The sequence below is a fragment of the Podarcis pityusensis genome (genome assembly GCF_964106645.2).
Source record: "Podarcis pityusensis genome assembly, chromosome: 1".
NCBI lineage: Eukaryota > Metazoa > Chordata > Lepidosauria > Squamata > Lacertidae > Podarcis > Podarcis pityusensis.
The window spans coordinates 15,504,073-15,523,675 of NC_138028.1; the positions used below are offsets into that span (position 1 = coordinate 15,504,073).

Below are 19,603 nucleotides of genomic sequence, written 5' to 3' on the forward strand. Positions count from 1 at the left end.
AAGAATATGCCTTCTCACATAGGCACCTCTTACTTTTCATGTATATCCCAGTTTTTCCATGTTATTTGAAGGTGCACAAACTGCAGCTACAGGTAGAGTCAGTTAGCTGACCTGACTTACTTACTAAATCTGACTGACAACAAGCCAGCACTGCAAGGGAGTCGCAACCTGGCTGAACAAATCGAAAACACCTAACTCAATCTATGCTAAATGCTACGCTAACGGCATCATATAAGATTCACAAAATATGTTCAGTGTCCAGTCATTACCATTCCCAAGCATATACTGGGATGATCTGAATGTAGCCAGGTAACAGCAAACCTCACAGGATGCACATCCAACATACAACTGGCCAGGTTAGAAATAGAGCAGAAAGGGGTGAGCAAAGGATGGAGAGCCACAGACCAAGGCCCATCAAACCTCTGTAACTGACCCTCATGTCTTTCTCTAGGGCAAGGCCTCAGGCCTTCTCCAACCACACCTGCCACTGGCCCAAAGGAAGAGCTGTGTAGCAGGAACAATCCTTCCTGCCTGGCCCAAATGCCGTCACCTGCTCCGTTTCCAGATATGATGTGGTGGGGAGACAAGACAGAATCCGTACAGGCAAAACGACAGAACTGTGTTGTAAGAGATGTAATTTGTGCTTGTCGTTTCCCTCTTCCCTCCCCTTCTTTTTTCCTCGTGTGTCATGACTCCCTGAATGAGTCATCAGTTTTTGCAAGCCACCCTAGGAACCTTTTTGGCAAAGAGAGAGGGTAAAAATGCTTTCAATAACAAACAAATGTTCTACTGTTAGTTAGTTTGAGGGCTAATAATCATAGCTGTCAACCTTCCCTTTTTTGGTGGGAAATTCCCTTAATCCAGCGCCGTTTCCCGCTGCTATCCCGGATTGTTAGATATCCCGTAGACTGTCTCCAGGACAGGTGAGGCTGCTGATCACTTATTTTCAAGGCTGCTAATCCCTTATTTTCAAATCTGAAAGTTGACAGCTATGCTAATAATGCAAATTTGAGTGGCCATTCCACATTTTAAAAAAGTTTTTAAAAAAAAAAAAAAGTCAGTAAGAAAAGTGCAAATATCCTATTTTCAGTCACCCTGATATTTTTGGGGATTCTTATCGGAAACTTGTTAACTAATTAGCATGAATGGGAATACTTGCCTCTGAACAGTTACTCCCCACTTTATTCTTAGGGACAACCCTGCTCCCAACAAACTTTACTCCTGCAGCTGAGCTGCCATTATTTTTTCCTTCCTCCCTCTCCAAACCAGTAAAGCCAATGGCACTTATCCTTGCACAATGCTTCATAGAACACGTCCAGTAATTTAGTGAGAATTCTGGGAAGCTTGTGTTCAAAATTTTCACAAGATGTGTGATTAGGAAACGAAGGAATTAAAGATGCTTTCTCCATCCAGAGGTTTTTGACAACACCTCCCATCAGCCTCAGCAAACCTTGCGTAAGGTTGTGTTACATCACAGACTCAAAATTCCACTTAAAGGACAATGAAAACACAAAGTAGGTTACAGCTGTAGTCTCTCCCCAGTGAGAAAGCATCCTGGTGTTTTATTTTATTTGCCTTTTTAAACAGGCTTTTTTTTAATAAAAAAAGTAGGGAGGTTGGAGGAAGCAAAAATCCAGAGACTTACACTTTGCTTCAGAAATATTCTGGTTGGGCGACCAGACCAGCATACCAAGATTTTCTCTCTCCTGGGACCGCTTTGCAAGTTTAGCTGGAAGAAAACACATATATGTATGTTAAAATAAAATAGCAAGGTGGAATCTTATTGCTTCTAAGCGCCGATAAAAGAAACTGTATAATTAGGCTCACAAACAGTGTACCACCTAGCCGCAATCCTTGAAATGTTTTCATTCATTTTAAAAATAATTTTAAAAATTATGTCTTGACAATATTTTCCTGGACCAACAGAAGATGAAGATGAAACAGAATTCAAAATGTTGTTGTTGTTGTTGCTTTAAGATTCTGGCACTTTCAGGGAACATGCCAAAAAAAACCCCACAGTAACACACTATAGAGTTAAACTGCAGGATTTGCAGAAAAGGTTGCTATCTGATTCTCCCCAGCTATTAGCCAAGAGAAAAAGAAGAGCAAGCAAAGAGAAATGGGAGTCTGGCTGTATTGTGTCAGCAGGTAAAGCTGGATCAGTTTCTTAACACCAGCAGCGCCAGCCAACTTATATATGCAGTTACCCCTGAAGACTGGTCTTAAATCAGGTGTTGAAGGAGAAGGAGAGCTTCTGTTGGGATCATTAAAGGCCTCTAGGTCTGTGATCAAATACCCCTTTATCACATTTAAAGCACATTCCCTCCTGCAAATAATTCTGTGAACTGTACAGAGGTGCCTCGCAAGACGAAATTAATCCGTTCCGCGGTTTTTTCGTCTTGCGAAGCAACCCTATTAGCGGCTTAACGGATTAGCGCTATTAGCGGTTTAGCGGCTATTAAAGGCTTAGCGGCTTAGCGGCTTAGCTGCTAAAAGGCTATTAAAGGCTTAGCGGCTTAGATAAAGGGGGGGGGAAAGCGGGGAAAAAATCTCAAGACTCGCAAGACATTTTCGTCTTGCGAAGCAAGCCCATAGGGAAATTCGTCCTGCGAAGCAACTCAAAAACGGAAAACCCTTTCGTCTAGCGGGTTTTCCGTCTTGCGAGGCATTCGTCTTGCGGGGCACCACTGTAGTTTGTTAAGGGTGCTGGGAATTGTAGCTCTGTGAGGAGTAAACACCGGCTCCCAGGGTTTTTTGGGGGTAGTGCGAGGGGTTAAATGTATAGTATAAATATAAATGTATAGTATAAATGTAAACTACTCTATTCCAAACTTAAATATGGAAAGCGTAATGCTGGTGGTCAACAAAAGAGGTTTAAAGACTGTCTCAAGGCAAATCTAAAAAAATGTAGTATAAACACTGACAACTGGGAAACACTGGCCTGCGAGTGCTCCAGTTGGAGAACAGCCTTTACCAAAGGTGTCATGGGCTTTGAAGACACTCGAACACAGGACGAGAGGGAGAAACGTACTAAGAGGAAGGCACACTTGGCAAATCCACACCGTTATCAACTCCTGCCAATGTCCCCACTGTGTAAGGACGTGTGGATCCAGAATTGGCCTCCACAGTCACTTACGGACTCATTGTTAAAACCATGTTTATGGAAGGCAATCTTACTCGGCTATGAGTGATAGAAGAAGAAGAAGAAGAAGAAGAAGAAGAAGAAGAAGAAGAATAGTACCATAAGAAGAATTTACACACTTTATATAGGATTTTTACGTTGAACTTTTTAAAAAAATGAAGTACTGTACGGGGACAAATAGAAAGAGGCAACGATACAAAACTCAGTCCGCTCACAATATTGTTCATTCATACCATATTTTAGATCTTAGCATAATATGCAGTTTTCCAAAACTGCTATGATAGAAGCAAAAATGTGACAATTAAAAACATGATTCGGGGGGGGGGGGGGAATGTATGCCAGCACAAAAACAATTTAAACAGCAGCACACACACCCAAAAACCAATCATGAACGACCTGTCACTGGGACCCACCAAGGAAATGTTTGCTAATGAAACACCCAACAGCAAGATCTCAGACACTGCTCCTAAGGCCTCAGAAAGGGAAGTTGGTAGATAAAAGTAGCCCTTTTGAGTCAGTCTCTTAAAGACCCCCTCCTCTGCATTCCATTGGCATTGATTGATTTATTATACCACCCTTCGTCTGCAGATCTTGGTTTACAAAACAAAAGCACAAGATAAAAACACAAAATGCGTAATAAGGACAAGAACAAAAAACCACAAACCAATAAAAACGCCTTCTACCCACAAACACATTTATAGGAGTAAAGGATGTTAATCAGCCAAAAGGACTGGTCAAAGAGGAATGTTTTTTCACCCTGGCGCCTAAAGATGTATAATGAAGGCTCCATAACCTGGGGAGAGCATTCCACAAATGAGGAGCCACCACAGAAAAGGTTGGTTCTCATGTTGCCACCCTCCGAACTTCTCATGGAGGAGGCACACAAAGAAGGTCTTGAAGAGGATGGTCTCAGGGTCCAGGTAGGCTCGTATGGAGAGAGGTGGACAGCTGCATATTCCTGCATTGTTGGGGGTTGGGATAGATGATCCTCAGGGGCGCCCCCCTCCAGTTCTGCATTATGGTGCCACCTTACAGGCCTGAACATATTTGGCTTGGAGGTCATCAGATCTGATCTGCCTGACCTGAAGCCTAGGCTGGGTAATTTATTCCTAATCAACGGGTGCTTGTAAAGAAATTTGAAACTCAGTAAAGCAAACTGAAGCATGAGAGGTTTAACCACAAATAACCCAGAGATGCGTTTTAAATAAAAGGACACATTCTGCTCATGTAAAAGCACCAGGCAGGCCCTACAAATAACCCAGAGATGCATTTTAAATTGGAAAATTGCTGTCCATCAGTGTAGAGCAGGGGTCAGCAACCTTTTTCAGCTGTGGGCTGGTCCACCGTCCTTCAGACCATGTGGTGGGCCGGACTATATTTTTTTTGGGGGGGGGGATAATGAACGAATTCCTATGCCCCACAAATAACCCAGAGATGCGTTTTAAATAAAAGGACACATTCTACTCATGTATAGTGGTGCCTCGCAAGACGAAAAGAATCCGTTCCGCGAGTCTCTTCGTCTTGCGGGTTTTTTCGTCTTGCGAAGCAAGCCCATTAGCGGTTTAGCGGATTAGCGCTACAGTATTAGCGGCTTAGCGGGCTTAGCGGATCAGCTGATAAGCGGCTTAGCGACCAGCTGTTAAGCGGCTTAACGATCAGCTGATAAGCGGCTTAGCGGCTTGGGGGAAAGGGGGGGGAAAGGAAAAAAAACCCGCAGGAACTCGCAAGACATTTTCGTCTTGCGAAGCACCTCCAAAACGGAAAAACCTTTCGTCTAGCGGGTTTTCCGTCTTGCGAGGCATTTGTCTTGCGGGGCACCACTGTAATAGCACCAGGCAGGCCCTATAAATAACCCAGAGATGCATTTTAAATTGGAGAATTGCTGTCCATCAGTGTAGAGCAGGGGTCAGCAACCTTTTTCAGCTGTGGGCTGGTCCACTGTCCCTCAGACCATGTGGTGGGCCGGACTATATTTTTTTTGGGGGGGGGATAATGAACGAATTCCTATGCCCCACAAATAACCCAGAAATGCATTTTAAATAAAAGCACACATTCTACTCATGTAAAAGCACCAGGCAGGCCCTACAAATAACTCAGAGATGCATTTTAAATAAAAGGGCACATTCTACTCATGTAAAAACAATCTGATTCCCGGACCTTCCGTGGGCCGGATTGAGAAGGCGATTGGGTCGCATTGGGCCCCCGGGCCTTAGGTTGCCTACCCCTGGTGTAGACAATACTAAATGAGGCAGACCAACAGTGGGACTCGTTATAAGGCAGTTTCCCATGTTCCCGCAAACCTCACTCCTCACTGCAAAGAATAGCAGGCTGATAAAATGTTTGAAATGAGAGCCTGCAAACTGCTTGAGAGAACAGCAGTTCTCCAAGTGTTATCTACTCCTTCCTTCTATCTAGGGCGGTTACAAGGCAGAAGAGGAAATCTAGCCCTTGCGTAAGTCAAGCAAACGAGCTGCCAATTAAAAGAGAGAACTGGGTGTGGCTACCTGAGTGTTGCAAGGCAGCCATGCCAAGAGCATCATCAGCACAGGAGGAAAATCTAGTTCTAGAGACGACAAGTCCTCCTAGATTGATGAAGATATACAAATTCCACATTTTCTACTTAAATCACACATAATGGATGCAGCAGGACTCTTACTATTGAGGGGGGGGGAGCATTAATGAGACCAGGTGTTTTTGAATCATGTAACTGGTACCAGCCAATTGATTTTTCCAATGTTTCCCCAAGTCAAGACCACTACTGTTCTTAGATCCATTTCTGCATATTCCACCACCCCTTTCCCAACATACTGTGTTTGCCATTTCTGAGACTGTTAACTTTTCCCTTGTGGAAGGGCATTCTGCAATTCAAGAACTTCCACAAAACATTTTGCTGCAGGCAAAATTTCACTTAGAGCAGGATTAAAAGTGAATTGGGGGTGCTACAAAGTATTTTAAGGGAGCTAAAAGTTCATCTGAGATGAGTAGCGTTTTTTCAGAGGGGTACCCTAGGCTGTGACTAGATTTTGTACATCTCCAGCTCTTCTGTTGTCTTTGTCCATGGAGTTTTCTTGGCAGGGATACTGGAGTGGCTTGCCGGTTCCTGCTCCAGGTGGATCACGTTTGGTCAAAACTCTCCACTATGACCTGTCCATCTTGGGTGGCCCTGCACGGCATAGCTCAGAGCTTCTCCGAGTTATTCAAGCCCCTTCGCCATGGCAAGGCAGTGATCCATGAAGGATCTTTGACCAAACTGTGGGAGGCAGTGGAAGACAAGGAGTGCCTGGCGTGCTCTGGTCCATGGGGCCACGAAGAGTCAGACACGACTAAACGACTAAACAACAACAGTTCTTCTAGCAAACGCCCCTTTTCTGCAGAATGACCAGTGCTCTCAATTTCATTCTCTGTATCCTTTTGCACAGTGGACTTTCAACCGTTGATCAAGCCTCAGCTTGGTGAATTCTGGAACTGACATTTTTAAAATGACTTCAAGTTTACCGATGAACAAGCTCACCTATGCACACACAGTACTCAAAGCACAGCCAGATTTGCTGCTATTTTAAGATTTTAATTCTAGAAGTCTTCTAAGCACGGCATAATACCAAGAAGAAGAACCTCCTAAAATGTCACAATATCAGACATGCCAGGTTAAATTGGACAGCTTTTTTTTTTTTTTACTGTCACATGTAGAGCAAAGCTGCAAGTCTTATGCTGCAGATAACTTATATTCATTGCGCAAAAACTGGGGGGTGGGGGAGCAGATGCTCATTCCCATCAGGCATTTATTCCAAGAGCTTCCTTCCACCTCTTGCTATGCAAATACACAGACAGCAGTACCATAAAAGCAGTTTCAAAGCTACTGCATTTATCCACCTTTTCATTCTTAGTGTAGTCTCCATTGGTGACTTTCCAGCCAATTTTCAGTGACTGCTGCAGCGCCCAACACCCCCTCTAAAAAGGCTCTGGATAGTCCCCAAAGCCGCAACATCAGATTTAGAGAGATGTGGGGCAGGAGGGAAAGGGGGTCACCCAAACTGGCTTCTTCTTCATTCTCTTCTCTCAGCAGACAGCCACCAATGAGTTATTCCTCTTACGGTGCACCCAAATTTTGGCATCATCAAAGCATAATGCAGTGCAATCTATGGGATCTTTGCTGAATTAACATATAGAATATGCCGTTTGCAGATGGCACATCCCCTTCTGCCAAACTCTACACCATCTCAGTTGCATGGAAACACCTGAACAGAGCTACTGTTGATCCGAATACGGGGGAATGGGGAGGTTTGAGTGTCAATGATGATGATAATGACGACTACAGTGGTACCTTGGGTTACAGACGCTTCAGGTTACAGACTCCACTAACCCAGAAATAGTACCTCAGGTTAAGAACTTTGCTTCAGGATGAGAATAGAAATCGCCTGGCGGCAGCGGGAGGCCCCATTAGCTAAAGTGGTACCTCAGGTTAAGAAGAGTTTCAGTTTAAGAACGGACCTGCAGAATGAATTAAGTTCTTAACCCAAGGTACCACTGTATTATTATTAGATGTCTATACCTGCCTTCATCCGAATACCTCAGGGCAGTTCACAGGATTAAAATACAAGCTAAAAACACAAGTAAATAGTTAAAAGAACAAAACAATAACAACCCCCTCCTTCCCATAAACACATTTTAAAGGCTGTGGAATATTAATCAGTCTAAGGTCTGGCTGTCTGAATAAGAACGTTTTTGCCTGGCTCCTAAAGATATATAATGAAGGCGCCAGGCAAACCTCCCTGGGGAGAACATCCCACAAACGGGGAGCCACTGCAGAAAAGGCCCTGTTCTCCTGCCACCACCCTCACATGGAGGAGGCACACAAAGAAGGGTCTCAGATGATGAACTCATGGAGTCTGGGTTGGTTTATACAGGGAGAGACGGTCCCTGAGGTTTTGTGGTTCTGAGCCATTTAAGGCTTTAAAGGTCTAAACCAGCACTTTTGATTGAATTGGGCCCCGAAGGTAACTGATCTTCACTGGAGGCCCTTCTCTGGAGACCCCACCAGAAGGAAGTATGGAGCGTGGCCACATGGGAACAGAGCTTTTCAAGTGGTGCCTCCCCCTCCTCATCTCAGGTGCAATGCTCATCGAGTCAGTTTTTACTGACTCTTTGGTTTCCCCAGGGCTTTGGTTAAGCACTGTTGCCTCTTACGGTGATGCCCATCTTAAAGGAGGGTGGGATGGCAGGGTGGATTTGATTTAAATGAAATCAATTTAAATCATGATTTAAATCACTAGTCAGTAAGACGATTTAAATCACTAGTCAGTAAGACTTGATTTAAATCATTTTTTTACAGAAAGACAACAGAGGAAGGTTTCATTTTTGGAGTAATAAATTTTCAGAGTAGTTTTTACAGTTACAGCGGTACCCCTGGTTATGTACTTAATTTATTCCGGAGGTCCGTTCTTAACCTGAAACTGTTCTTAACCTGAAGACCACTTTAGCTAATGGGGCCTCCCGCTGCCGCCGGAGCACGATTTCTGTTCTCATCCTGAAGCAAAGTTCTTAACCCGAGGTACTATTTCTGGGTTAGCAGAGTCTGTAATCTGAAGCGTATGCAACCTGAAGCGTACGTAACCTGAGGTACCACTGTATATAAAAAATTACTGATTTGGTTATACTATTAGAAATACATAGACCGAGAATTATGAAATTATTGTGCGGTTTAATAAGTTAACTGTTTATATTTGGACAACTTTTCTGCTGTACTTTATTGGAAGGAGAAACATAATTGTCAGGGGTTCAGGAGCAGAGGCAAGGGCAAGGGAGGAAACAGAGAGCGAGGGGGAGGAGGCAGAAGAAAAGATGAGTGATGACGACGACCCGAGATCTCCGAGTCTTTCCAGTGAATCAGAAGATTCACAGAAAGGAGCACCAGTGGCCAGGGCAAGGGGGGAGCCTAGGGGGACACCCCAGGAAGATAGAGCCAGAGGGGACTCAGGGGGGAGCAGTTGGAAATCGGGACCAGCGTCACCGCCAGAGAGCAGGGAAGAGGAAGGGCGCCAGGGATCAAGCGCTGGCAGCTCACAACAGGGGGGAGGGCACGAGTCAGGAGTGGCCACACCTCCATCGGGGAGCGAAGAAACGGTCAGACGGAAGGTGGAAGGTTGGGCGCGCGCGCCAAGTTCAAATGCACAGGAAGGTGGCGCAGTAGGCAGCCCGGAAAGGGAGCCAGGTCCTAAAGCCCGCCGAAAGGAGGGAGAAGAGTCAGGGGGGTCAGCGTCAGCGTCAGAGGAATCCCGGAAGGAAGAGACCCCGGGGGGTAGAGGGACCCAGAGAAGAACAGTCAGGCGGAAAAGGTGGAGCAAGGCTAGGATATTAAGTTGGTGTACAAGGGGCGGAGACTCAGATGGAGCTTCGCCGATCTAACCATTAGACGTAGGGTTGCACGCAGCAGCTTGAGAATGGAAACTGTAACTCAATAAAGACTTTTATTTAATGATCGCTGGCTAGCGTGATCCTCTGTGAGCTAGGATCTGGAAGCAACTCTGACAATAATCATTTCCTTAATAACAATTTAAACAATGTATTTAACCAGAACAATAACATTATAGCCTATGTATCCATGTTTGTTAACTGATGTGGTTAAACTTTTTTTTTAAAAAAAAAAACAACTTAGACTGAGTTTTAGCACACATGGAAAACTTAAAATAAAACCTTATTTCCTGATGAATAGCCTTTGGACTATAATGTAACTTAAATAGAAAAGATTTAGAAAGATTTAGAAGATTTCTCCTCCAAAAGCATTTTATTTTAAAAATCCAATTTTTTAAAAAAATCTGATTTAAATTTTAAAAATCTGATTTAAATTTTAAGAAATCATTGATTTTTATCCACCCTGTGGGAAGGACTTATCATTACTACTAGTGTTTTATGTATTTTGCATTTTTAAAAATCTGGTTTTTTATTGCTTTTACGTGTTGCCTTTTACTGGGATAGGTTGCCCTGATCATTTTTTATTGTCTAAAGCAACTGATAAATGTAATCGTAATCATCTCCCTATCTGTGGGCAGGATTTCTGCATTGCTGAGATTGGGCCTTGTGATTGGACCTGGTGACTCTACAATTCTGTGTTCCTAAGGAGACAGGGATGATGGGAGCGGCTGGGGAGGCCCAGCCAGATGGGTGGGGTATAAATAAATTATTATTATTATTATTATTATTATTAATTATTATTATTATATCAAAGACTGAAAAACACTGCTCAAGAAAAATGTCGGAGAAGGCAAGTCCTTCAGGCACTACAAGAAAAGAGATCCACAAGTGATCGGGTGTTCAATCCTTCTCCGTATCTTCCTCTCTTATCAACTTTATCCTCAAGTCTTTCAGCAGATTCCCCAGACTTCCCAGAAGAACCTTTGCCGATGTACAAGTTGGCTGTACAATTTGTAGGCCTGTTAAAACGCGAAGGAGCATTTCCAGGCCCCAAACCTGTATATCAAGTGGGTTCTTTTTAATTAAAAGAGCTGTAAATTAAGCAGCACTGGAAGACTTCCTGTGCGCATCTATACCCAATTATCACATAAATATTCCCCTGCCTGTCCATCTTTCTCCAACAACCCCCCCCTCCGATTTTTTAGTTTCACTTGTGACACAAATAACTACAACACCACAGTCACGTCTGACATTACATATTTTCAAAGCTTTACAAAGCATAGAAAGGTTAAAATGCCACACTTTGATATTTACTCTTAAAATTGCACTTTTCAAAAAAAAATTGAAAAGGCTTACAAATGTTTATAAAGGATTAGTAGCATTTAAATACAATTCATCAAAAATCATGCTCTCTGAAGTGGGCTTACTCCTGAGTAAGCGCGCATGAGATTGCAACTTTAGGCAAGTTCCCCATGTTGTTTTTGCAATTCATCTTGTTCTTTTATTCTAAACCGCTTTGTTGTTGTTTACAATCAAGCGTTATGCAGATTTGATGGAATCAGTAAAATAAATCAACAAATGAAACAATAAAATTGTATAAATAAACCCAGTTGGCTGGGGCTGATGAGGTTAAGTCTAACATATTTTGAGGGCACCAGGCTAGAGAAGACCACTGGAAAAATGGGGAGCCTTGAAAAAGCACAATCATGTTCTTATCACTAGGGGAGAGAGGAGACGAATTATCTGGATTTTTCTGCCTCAGGCACCAAACCGTCTCAAGACATCTGTCTGGGGCCAAAGATAAGGCAACAACTTTTTTTCTCCCCTTTGTGCTTCATTAATAAGGGTGGGGCTCGAGAACTCAGAAGTCTGCAAAGGTACAATAAAAACCTGTTTCCAGTTCAGAAGGTGTTAACTAATCCACTGCATATATCAGTGTTTCATATGTTTTTCCTGTCTACCACCCTAAGATATTTATCAGCAGCCAAGTCTCCCACCTCCAGATTGCACTGCATACCCAAAGCAAACTGGAACCTCTCCTGTTCCTAAAAAAGGTAAAGGACCCCTGACAGTTAAGTCCAGTCGTGACCAACTCTGGGGTTGCAGCGCTCATCTCGCTTTACCGAGCGAGGGAGCCAGCGTTTCTCCGCAGTCAGCTTCCACGTCATGTGGCCAGCATGACTAAGCCACTTCTGGCGAAACAAGAGCGGCGCACAGAAACACTGTTTATCTTCCCACCAGAGCGGTACCTATTTATCTACTTGCACTCTGACGTGCTTTCGAACTGCTAGGTGGGCAGCAGCAGGGACCGAGCAACGGAAGCTCACCCCGTTGCGGATTCGAACCGCCGACCTTCCAATCAGCAAGCCCTATGCTCAGTGGTTTAGACCACAGCGCCACCCGCGTTCCTCTCCTGTTAGTGGTGCAGACCATACAAAATTTCACTTTTACTACTGTAATTATCACTGGGGTTGCACTGGGGGGGGGGGACTTTTAACAACTGGTGCCTCCGCTTGCTTTTCTTTCCTCCTCCCTCCTCCTCCTTTTTTCCTTCTCTTTTGTGTTTTTTAGGTTGTGAGCCCGAGGGCATGGACTGACTTTCTCTTGTTCTGAAGAGCAGGGTAAGATGTGCTTTAATAACTAATAAACAAACCTCCAAAGCTAAGACAAGACATTGCTATCGACACTTGAGAAGCCCTGGTCCAAATTTATCTGAGTCACCTTTAACCCCGTACCCTTCTTAGCTGAAGTTGCTTTAGCCACACGAAAAATAAATACCTGAATTAGTAATTGGGATTGTATCACTGCGTATAAGTGAGACAGTGGGGTGGAGCACAACACAGATCTGCAACTGCAGACAAACAAAAGACAAAGGAAGAGCAAGAATACGCAAGTAAGGTTTATTGCTGGGGTCTCAGCACAATGCTATTACCTGTGAACCTAAGAAGGCATTGCTCATTTCTAGCAGGCCTCTGAAACATCAATCATTGTGACCAAGCCGGTAGCTGTGCTGACCCATTAGAAGGAGGAGAAGGGGGGGAATCAGAAGCGGCCCAAGCATAAATACCTTTATTCGGAGCAAAAGGAGCTGAAAAGCTAACACCTCAACTCCAACCTGCCAAAGGGCAGGCGAAACCTAATGCTTTCATCACTGCACGGTATATTCCTCTATCTTCTTTATAAATCAGGGAGACCGCAGGATGACTGTCGCCAGAAGCAAATTGCCAGGATTTGGAAGGATCCAAAACAACACAAGTTTCGCCCACACGATTAACAGGAAAATATTCTGTTCGAACGGGAAGGAAACAACTGGTTTACGGACGCAACCCCTGGCCCAAACCTTGGCTTAGCACAGTGCTGTATGGCAGCCAAAAACAGAACAGGGAAAACAGGAAGGAGCAAAGAAACTCTGTCCTCCTCTCCAGGAGGTCCATACAGTCACAACCAACCCAGAGTTTGCTACCTGTGAACCAAAACTGGCAAGGAAATACCGCTGCAAAGACACAAGAACACCAGTGTCATTTCCAGAAGAGTAGAGAAGGAGTCAAACAGAACCGGAGCCTGTTTACTTCTGCATGATTCCTCCCACAAATAATGTACAGCACATTATGTACCTATGGCCCGGAGAGGGAGGGAGCTTGCTTTCTCCCTTTACCGCCTCCTCCAGTTTCCTTGTACACGGTACTCTTCCGCTTTCGCCCCAACAATGGAAAGCAGGGAAAGGATGAGGGCAGCCAACTCATTCGAAAATTCTGGGGATCCTTCCAGATCGGTAAACTCCTAGAGCTAGCAAATCATTGCCCTTCCACTGTAAACTGCGTGCGGAATTGCAATTCATGCTTTGAAGGAATGGGTTAGGATACAGCAATCAATCTCTCTCTCTCTCTCTCTCTCTCTCTCTCTCTCCCTCCCTCCCTCCCGTATGAGTACGAAAGGGACTTTTTTTACAAAGGACACTAACTGCACTTTTGCTTTAACTTTTTTAAAAGATGGAGGGTTAAAAAGTGTGCTAGGTAAAAGATCAGCAAAGGAAGAAGTTGTTCACAAGGTGCAAACTGGAAAAGCAGACCCAAATCCTGCCATTTTCCTGCTTGGGATCTCATGTGTACAGCCAGCTAATTTAGGTTTATTAAATATAAGCATTTGCCACTTTAAAAGAAGAAGCCCTGAAGCAACTTACAGCAAATAAATACAGTAATAAAATAAGAGTTAGCAGTACAATATTGTTGCTGCTGTCCAGATAAAAGCAAAAACACCAGGCAGGGGGTGCTATGACAGAGAAGGCCCAGTCTCTCCTTGCTGTTCTCCTGATCTCCCACGATCCAAGTTAGATATGGATGGGATTCCACTCTTCAGACTTGGGTCTCCTTTTCTCTTATAATGCTGACCTCCTAAGAGAGCAGACCTCCAGCTCTTACTACGTTCTACAGAGGGGAATGGAAAAAATGCTTATGCTTTTAAAGTGCTTCTAATTTTCAACCCCAGAGACCAATGCTCCCTCTACGCCAGGCATGTCCAAAGTCTGTTTGGGGGGCCCCTGTGGCAGTTTATTTCCTGGGGTAAAAAAAAAAAAACAAAAACAAACAACTCAACAACTTCAATCCTAAAAGAAGCTCAACAACTTTGGTTGGCCCCTTGGTCGGCCCTCACGGCCCTTCACTTCATCAAATCTGGCCCTCTTTGAAAAAAGTTTGGACACCACTTCTCTACACATTCTCCAGGGCACCAGAATACAAAGAACTTCTCCCTCCTTGTTGCTTCTGCACTTGATGAACTATGGACCTTCCAGGTGTCCTTCTGGCGGTTCCCTGGCTACGAGAAGCCAAGTTACAGGGAATCAGGGAGAGGGCCTTCTCGGTAGTGGCACCCACCCTGTGGAACGCCCTCCCATCAGATGTCAAAGAGAAAAATAACTACCAAACTTTTAGAAGACATCTGAAGGTGGCCCTGTTTAGGGAAGCTTTTAATGTTTAATAGGTTATTGTATTTTAGTGTTTTGTTGGAAGCCGCCCAGAGTGGCTGGGGAAACCCAGCCAGATGGGTGGAGTATAAATAAATTATTATTATTATTATTATTATTATTATTATTATTATGACAGTCCCAGATTTTCAGAAGCCATCCCGTTTCTGATTTGATCCCTGAATGTCCTGTTTTTCCTTAGGGTGCCCACATTTTCATCAGAAACGTGTTGGGAGAGTATGGAACCATGCTGAATTTCCCTCAACCTGCCTTCTCTTGAGCGGTTAAGCATGTTCCACTAGGATGTCAGACAATGGCATACAAAGAAAATAGGGCAAAAATCCAGGAGAAAAGCAGCAATTGGTGTGCTGCTGTGATTAGGGGTTCAGTGTCTTGGTTTCCCTGTGTGCTTCCTCAAGCAGAAGGAAGGGAATGTAGGCCAGTTTAGAAAGGACAACATGCTTATCCACCAGGTAAATCTGAAACTTGACATCTTTCCACAGGGCCTGCAAAACAGAGCTGCTCCACCTGGCCTTTGGTTTAGACTCAGTCTGACCCTTATGTTTCCCTCCCCTTACGGTTTTGATCTATGGGCTACTTTTAAAATGAGGCTGCATTTTAAATTCCATTTTAACCTGTATTTTAAATTGTATTTTTTTCCCTATTATGTTATTACTGTAATTTTACTGGTGTTAGCCGCCCTGAGCCCGGCTCTGGCCAGGGAGGACGGGGTATAAATAAAATAAAATAAAATTATTATTATTATTATTATTATTATTATTATTATCATCATCATCATCATCATCTCTTCCATGCAGCCTCCTCCTTCCCTATTAACTGTGGCACTATCTATCTATCTATCTCTCTATCTATCTATCTATATCGTCCTTACAAGTTTAATGTTCAGCATTGCAGTTGCAGCCAACACCTCAACACCTGCTCTCACTCTGCTCTTCCTTGTACCATTTGCACAGCCTAGCATAGCTGGTGCCCCTTGTCTTCGAGAATCAACCATGCACAAGGTTTGCAGCAGCAAGGAGCCAGCCCTTGTATCCTGAGCCCGCCCCTGCCATTACAGCTAATGCACTCAAAGAACCAATCAAGGTTCCTTCAGAAAAACCCAGCACACAGCTTTTGCACCGGAATAATGAGGGGTGAAGAAGACATATGGTAATAAAATGGTAGCCAGCCTGGATAGAAGTCCATAGGAAGGAGCAGCTGTCTGCCTCAGGCACGTTAATAGAACTTAGCTAGGGTGGGGAATCTGTGGCCTTCTAGATGCTGTTGGACCAAAATGCCCAACATTCCTGGTCACTGGTCACAAAATATGAAGAGGCCATTGTTAGAGATGAGCTATAGGCAACAGTAATGTGAGAGAAGGAACTCAAGCAATTTGGAAATAGTTGTATGGAGGGGGGATCTGTTCTGAGTGAGACCAGCAGGGAAAGGAAGCTTAAGATGTTCTGACTAGTTTCAGTTTCGTATATACCGTATTTTTCGCTCCATAAGACGCACCTGACCATAAGACGCACCTAGTTTTTAGAGGGGGAATGCAAGGGGAAAAAATTCTTTAAAGGGAGCACTGAGCAGAGCCTGTATGCATCCCAGGCTCTGCTCAGCGCTCCCTTTCACGAACCGCGTGGAGCGTGTGTGCGGCGCCTGCAGGCTTTTCCCCGAGGAGGGAGAAGGGCAGCCCGTCAGTGATGGGCTGCCCTTCTCCCACCTCGCAGAAAAGCCAGAAGAGCCGTGCTCCCTTTAAAGAGCCGCATGGAGCATGTGTTGGGGGCTTTTCCCTGAGGAGGGAGAAGGGACTGATGGGCTGCCCTTCTCCCTTCTCAGGGAAAAGCCCCAAAGAGCTGCACACACGCTCCACGCGGCTCTTTAAAGGGAGCGCTGAGCAGAGCCTCCCGCCTGCATTCGCTCCATAAGACGCGCACATGTTTCCCCTTACTTTTTAGGAGGGGAAAAGGTGCATCTTATGGAGCGAAAAGTTCGGTGGGAGCTAAGAAAAATTTGTTCCTTCTAATCCAGTCTACGTAGTGATTTTGCAAACAATACAGCAACACTCAGGGGCTGGGAATGAGGACCCAGTCCATAAACAAAAGTCACAGCAGAGTGCAGGTATATCTCAGTTGCTTGACCAAATGAGCAGTGAAAAACAGGAAGTCCTCTTATACTCCTTCCTGTTCTGGAAAAGTCAATGGCCAGCCTGGCAAGTGGAACCTTGAAGAGCTTTCACAGAAAACTGTAGTTATGCACTTCGCCACATGGGGCAGTGGTCAGCAGTTCCTACCAGCCAAGAAGACAATTCCACGTTAAACCAAAATTATTATAATCTGTCCAACATGTTGCAGGTGGCTAAAGCAAGAAAAGGCAACAGAGAGTGTGCATTAGGAATGACAAGCACTGCACTGTGTCGCTAGGAAAACTCCAAACTGCAAATTATCCTAGTTGAGACCGAGAAGGGCTTTAATCCTTGGGCTGGATCCAGACTTCATCACTGCAATCAGTGAGACTTAGGTTAAGTCACAACCAACTTAAATTCCATTGATTCCAATGTTTGGATTCAAACCGCAAGTTTCTGAAATGACAGAAATATCCTTACGACACTGTTAAAATCAAGAGGGAATGCACTGCTAATTAGATTCAGGAACACTATTGGGCAGGCACTGAAAGCAGATTTTCCAAGAGTGGCAAGTTTCACAGATCTGAATGGTGCGAGAACAGTCAGGCCCATCTGTAAGGCACTTACCACGTATGCTCCTAATTTTAAAGCACAGAATGCATCATCCTCTCAACAAACTCCCCCCTAGAAGCAAATTGCATTCCGTTTACCAAAAAACCAATTTTGTTGTCTATTGCCATTAAGTAGCTAGCATTAGAAAAGCAATGACAAACCTAGACAGCATCTTAAAAAGTAGAGACATCACCTTGCCAACAAAGGTCCGTATAGTAAAAGCTATGGTTTTCCCAGTAGTGATGTATGGAAGTGAAAGCTGGACCATAAAGAAGGCTGACCGCCGAAGAATTGATGCTTTTGAATTATGGTGTTGGAAGAGACTCTTGAGAGTCCCGTGGACTGCAAGAAGATCAAACCTATCCATTCTGAAGGAAATCAGCCCTGAGTGCTCACTGGAAGGACAGATCCTGAAGCTGAGGCTCCAATACTTTGGCCACCTCATGAGAAGAGAAGACTCCCTGGAAAAGACCCTGATGTTGGGAAAGATGGAGGGCACAAGGAGAAGGGGACGACAGAGGACGAGATGGTTGGATAGTGTTCTCGAAGCTACCAACATGAGTTTGACCAAGCTGCAGGAGGCAGTGGAAGACAGGAGTGCCTGGCGTGCTCTGGTCCATGGGGTCATGAAGAGTCGGACACGACTAAACGACTAAACAACAACAAAGCTAGCATTAGCAAGACTGTGCCATTGGACTCAGTCGTCAGCCAGCTTCTAGAAATTTAAGCTTCTATGTAAGCACATTTCTAGCATGGGTGGCTGCAGAGGTAGACCTGGAAGGGGGTGGGGTCAACTTGCAAAGGATCAGAGCAGGCACAGGCAAACTCGGCCCACCAGATATTTGGGACTACAACTCCCATCACCCCTAGCTAACAGGACCAGGGTCAGGGATGATGGGAGTTGTAGTCCCAAAACATCTGGAGGGCTGAGTTTGCCTATGTCTGGATCAGAGGCTGGAGGGAAAGACAGTAAACTGAAACAGACTTGATTTCACCCCACATTCAAAGGGCATAGAGCAGATCTCAAATGGCTGGTAAGGGTGAAGTTTCATTGCTCTGTATATTGTTGTTGTTGGTGGTGGTTAAATTTATATACTACCCTTCATCGGAGGATCACAGTATAAAAACACAGAAATACACAACATAATAACAAACAAAACAATAACGCTCCCTCCCCTTGCTCATCGCTCAATGACTAGAAGCTAAATTATGCAAAACAAGCAAATCTATTAAAGTGACCCATTTGCGTTGCTCATACAAGTTGTAGATATAGAATCTGTAACTTTTCCCAGGAAGGAATGTGTTGCCCAGGAGGGAATGGGACTCTCAGACTGAAACGGTTCCTCATCCCACCCTCATCTGTATTTATCTTCTTTACAATGGAGAACTAAGTCTTTCCCAATTTTCCCTCCCTGGAAAAAAAGGAAAGCCAGGATGGAGAGGTGAAGTGAAAAGAGATTGCAGTTTACCTTTAAAAAAAAAACTGGTTTGAGATCCAAACAGGTTTAAAACCCTAGTTCCAACTGAACAGCCTAGCAGCCATTATTTAAAATGCAGTTGGAGATTTAGAACCAAATACAGTCCTACCTCGGCTCCTGAACGCCTTGGGAGACGAACACTCCAGCTCCCAAACGATTTAATCAAAAATGTTCCGGCTCCCAAACGATTTAATCGAAAACCGGAAGTCAGTGTTCCAGTTTTCGAACTTTCTTTTGGAAGCCAAACGTCCGACGGGGCTTCCGCAGCTTCCGATTGGCTGCAGGAGCTTCCTGGAGCCAATCAGAAGCCGCGTTTTGGTTTCCAAACGTTTCGGAAGTCGAACGGACTTGCGGAACAGAGGTACAACTGTACTCCCACACCAAACTTCGGAAATAACAAAAGAAAGGTTGTGTTTAGCCATTCACCCTTATGAAGCTGCTACAGGGCTTAAGTCAGTTCCTTTGATTTGGAGTGGAACCAAAACAGTGTGTTGGTGTCCTCCTTAAATCATGCCTTCCACAGTCTAAGATTGTACCTCAAGAGGTGAGCGACTCACCTGGGGTCTCTCTCTCCCCCTTTCCTCCACCCACTTTTAACTAGGGACCTGGTTTGGGGTGGGAAGGGGAGAAAACATTTCTAACTGTCAACGAAAGAGCGTCTGCAATAGCCTGCACCAGACTAGAAGTCTTGTTGTGCAAGTGCCCAAAAGATTATACAGTGGTACCTCTGGTTATGTACTTAATTCGTTCCTGAAACTGTTCTTAAGTTCTTAACCTGAAGCACTACTTTAGCTAATGGGGCCTCCCGCTGCTGCCGCACTGCCGCCGCACGATTTCTGTTCTCATCCTGAAGCAAAGTTCTTAACCCCAAGGTACTA

The 19,603-nt window shown here is 44.4% G+C and overlaps 1 protein-coding gene across 2 annotated transcripts in view; it reads right to left on the reverse strand.

Moving 5' to 3' along the window:
- RCOR1 (REST corepressor 1) overlaps window positions 1–19,603 on the reverse strand; it is a 143,919-nt gene that overhangs the window by 90,356 nt on the left and 33,960 nt on the right. For both annotated transcript variants that reach the window (XM_080986562.1, XM_080986561.1), the window contains exon 3: window positions 1,646–1,729. In XM_080986562.1, the coding sequence (XP_080842688.1) occupies window positions 1,646–1,729 (84 nt within the window). The remainder of the gene's footprint in view (window positions 1–1,645; window positions 1,730–19,603) is intronic.